The following is a 4,415-nucleotide window of genomic DNA, read 5'->3' as shown; positions in this document are numbered from 1 at the left end:
TTAAAACAATCTCTATTATTAAATACTTTAAGTCAGACTTCTTCCAACTATACTTTTATTTTTCTTTAGTATTTACTCTTTTAGGATTTAGTCACATATTTTGGCTTATTCCTAATTAAAGTATCCTAAATTACAAGTTAGTGAAGAAAATTTAAGTACACAAAGTACTATCAAGAAAGTTTACATCCAACGTGGAAGCAAATTTCTCCATGTTAATAAAGTTACTAAGATGTTAACAATTTTTAGCAGTGTATCCTATATAATTGAGTCCACACACTGCTGCTCTCAGGGAATGGTGAGGACAAAATTTCATATAGATAGAAATACTCTTGAAAATCATGTTGTAATAATTTTATAGCTGATATTCTACTACCTCACATAGAGTTAATGTTTCCATTTAATTTGAAGTTAATAATATTAATGATGTTTTATTTATTGGTCATATCCATATTATTATAAATTTATTGATTCATTTTAATTGATTGACCAACTGCCTAAACGGAATTTCCACAGTCCCCAAGTTCTACTCCAATTCCATTTTGGACCACATTTTTTCAATAGACCACCTTTTTATCTAGCCCTAGTTATCTATTGAACAACTGGGTGTGGCTTCTTTCTCCAGAGCAATTTGAACATCCTTGTTTCCCAGACTATAAACTAAGGGATTAAGAATGGGTATGAGGACTGTGTAGAAAAGTGAGAAAATCTTGTTCAGACTGAATGTTGTTTCTGATGGTGGTATCATGTACACCACAACCAGAGTTCCATAAAACAAACTCATCACAATCAAGTGGGATGAGCAGGTGGAGAAGGCTCTGTGTCTCCCGGTAGAAGAAGAAATCCTTAAAATGGAGGACAGAATGCAACCGTATGGTAACAATGTCCAAAAGAATGGAGACAGGGATAGGAGTGATGAAGCAAATGCTGCCCTTTCCACCATTGTAGTGTCTGTGCAGGAAAGCTTCACCAGTGGGAAGAAGTCACAAAAGAAATGGTTGATGATGTGGGGACCACAGAAAGTTAAAGAGGTAAGCAAAACTAGCACGGCACCCACGAACAGAAAACCACCAGTCCACGAAGCAACTGCCAACTTGACACAAACTCTGTGGTCCGTAAGTACTGAGTATCTCAGGGGCCGACAGATGGCCAAAGAGCAATCATAGGACATGACAGCCAGGAGGAAACACTCCACAGTGGGCAGAGCACCAACAACGTACAATTGCATCACACAGGCAGTAAAGTAGATAGTGACACCAGCAGCCAAAACCTCCCACAGCAACTGGGGAAAAATGCTGCTTAAGTATCCAACATCCACACAGGATAAATGGCACAGGAAAAAATACATTGGAGTATGAAGATGTGAACTTTTCTGGACAGCAAAGATCAGCAGCAGGTTACTAAACAGTGTGATCATATAAAGGCTGAGGAATAAAAAGAAAAGGATAGTTTCATTTTCTTCAAGGTCCCCAAAACCAAGCAGGATGACATAAGTAACAGTGGACATATTTCTCTTTTTTTTTTCTTCCATCTAAGAGCTATAGATGAAAACAATTCTTGTACAATGAAATAACTTTACATGGCTTATTTCAGGGGGGGAGACTGTTACATAGCCAGGGCTAAAACCTTGTCCAGTAAACTCCATGATGCTGTGACTTCCATCCCAGATTGTAGTATTATGTCCTCATTTCTAAATCTGCATGTCCAAATTAGCTAGAAGCCAGGAGAGTCTGGAGGAGGGGCTGAAGTGTTAGGGTCAGGCGTAAGACAGGGTAAAGATAAGAGTCAGAGGCTAAAAAATTTTTAGCAAAGGCTTTATCGGGAACTGAGTTCTCGGGCGAAGTTCCGTAACTCAAGGAGAGAAAGAGAGAGAGGAGTCAGGGAAGTCGCGCCCAGGTGTGGTGGGGTGGGGTTTTTAAGCTGCAGCGGTTCTAGGTTTAGGTCCAGGTGGGTCTTTTTCGCATCAGGTCATGCTGTCGCTCGGTGATTGGTTGACCTCCAATTCACTCTGGCACACTACTAGGGGCTTTTCCTTGGGTTGCGCTGGCAAGATGGCCGTCCCCTCTACTGTGGTTCCAAGGACATCCTAACATGAAGGGGTGAACATGTATTGGCAGTATGTATTGACTTTTTATTAATCTTGCTTATCTGTGATTCTCTGAATATTCCTTTGATAATTGTAGTTTCAGTTTGAATGTGGTGATACACAAAAGTTTTTCTCTTTCATAGTTGTTCCTAAAAGCAGTTTTATACTAAGGATAGTTATCATTAGATCAATTACATATTTTGTTCCAGAGAAAATTATACAATGATAACATTTGGATTGGTTTCCTTAAGTTCACTTTTTAAAATGTGTTCCTCTTCCTTTGCCATGGCAGATGCCTTCATTCGGGGACACTTTGGGAAGGGCTTTACTTACATACACAACTGTTAGTCATTCCTTGAAAAGCTCCATCTATGAAATGGTCCATGATGTCCACCGCTCAGAACTTATGCTGGAAAGACATTTACATTTAAGTACAAAGAGATACATGCACCCCAAAGTCTATACCAGCATTATTTACAGTAGTCAAATTATGGAAACATCTCAAGTGTCCATCAACTGATAACTGGATAAAGAAGATGTGGTGTATATATCTATATCTATATCATCTATACCATCTATATCTATATCTATATCTGTATCTATATCTATCTATCTATATCTATATATCTATAGGTATAGATATAAGTATATCTTATAAGTATATAGTATATCTATATCTATATCTGTATCTATACAGATATATCTGTATCTGTATCTATAGTATATCTATATCTATATCATCTATACCATCTATATCTATATCTATATCTGTATCTATATCTATCTATATCTATATATCTATAGGTATAGATATAAGTATAGATAGATAGATATAGATACAGATATAGATATAGATATAGATATTGTATGTGTTAGATGGTAGTTGGAAGATGTGGTGTATATATAAATATATGCATCTGCCATCTACCACATACAATATCTATATCTGTATCTTATATATACACCACATCTTCCAACTACCATCTAACACATACAATATCTATATCTATATCTATCTATCTATCTATCTCTCGATCATCTATCTACATAATGGAATGCTATTCAGCCATGAAAAAGAATGAAATCTTGCCATTGGCAACAACATGGATGGAGTTACAGAGTATTATGTTAAGTGGAATAAGTCAGTCAGAGAAAGACAAATACCATATGATTTCACTGATATGTGGAAATTAAGAAACAAAACAAATGAGCAAAGAAAAAGAAAGTGATTTTTAAATACTTTACTTTTTAAACTCTTCATGAATAAATTTCTAATTTTGAAACTATGAGCACTTTAAGACCTGTCTGTGTCTTGTGTCTCTGATACCTAAGCAGTACCATTCACTCCTTCTCTGTCCTTTTTCCTGTGTTTGTGTTAGCCACCTTTTCTATTTCTCTTTTATATATAATTTGGCAAATCCCATTAGCTTAACTTCCATATTTATGTAGAATCATCACTACACAATTGTCCTATCTCAATCTTTACCAAACTGTACCTGGATGATATCAAAATTTTATTAAGAAACAGATGTAAAAGAAGTAAATGAATGAAGAGTATATATTTTTATAAGTAATTTATATATATATATATATATATATATATATATATGAATTTCTACTAAGCAAATTATATCAAAAATGAAATTGTTATTTTCAATTACACAGGATATTTGGAAATTGATTATTATTTTTCAAAGTTGAAATAAAGAAATATGTGAGGAAAATTAATAATGTTTAGAGAAATAGTTTTTAAAAACAAAGTATAAATTTACTAGATATAAAAAAGTTTTAAAATATTAACAATGTTATTTTGATTGAAATATAGTTAAAGCATAACACTCTTGGCTAAAAGCAAGTATTAACATTCTATAAAAATTATGGAAAACACATAAGTACAAATCAGTGAAAAAAGAACAGACTTTCAAGAAGTTATTTCCTCACCTTACAAGTGTACCTGAAAATCAATTCAGAATGACAAAGAAATTAAATTTATAAAAACAACAGCAGGTAAAATATTTTAAAAGAAGATAAAAGTTAGGATAATTTTAGTAGAGCTAAGAATTATCAAAGGAAAAGAGTTTATTTTTGTTTTTTTCCAGCTTTATTGAGATACAATTAGTATTTAACATGTGTAAGTTTAAGATGTTCAATGTGTTGATTTGATAATTTATATATTGCAAACTAATACCACCATCACATTAGCTAACACCTCCATCACTTCATATAACTCCTATTTCTTATTTGTAGTAAGAACATTAAGGCTCACTACCTTAGCAAATTTAATAACATAATACAGTATGGTTAACTATAATCACACTGCTGTGCATTAGAC

The 4,415-nt window shown here is 33.7% G+C and overlaps 1 protein-coding gene across 1 annotated transcript; it reads right to left on the bottom strand.

Annotated features, from left to right (window-relative positions):
• Positions 1-580: 580 nt before the first annotated feature.
• On the bottom strand, positions 581-1,504 carry LOC122229769 (olfactory receptor 493-like). Its single transcript, XM_042955238.1, has one exon. The coding sequence runs from the start codon at positions 1,502-1,504 to the stop codon at positions 581-583; it is 924 nt and encodes a 307-aa protein (XP_042811172.1).
• Between the last annotated feature and the right edge of the window lie 2,911 nt (positions 1,505-4,415).

The sequence above is a fragment of the Panthera leo genome, chromosome A1, assembly GCF_018350215.1.
Source record: "Panthera leo isolate Ple1 chromosome A1, P.leo_Ple1_pat1.1, whole genome shotgun sequence".
Lineage (NCBI taxonomy): Eukaryota > Metazoa > Chordata > Mammalia > Carnivora > Felidae > Panthera > Panthera leo.
The sequence above is the reverse complement of the archived record's forward strand: the minus strand, read 5'-3'. Positions and strand labels throughout refer to the sequence as shown.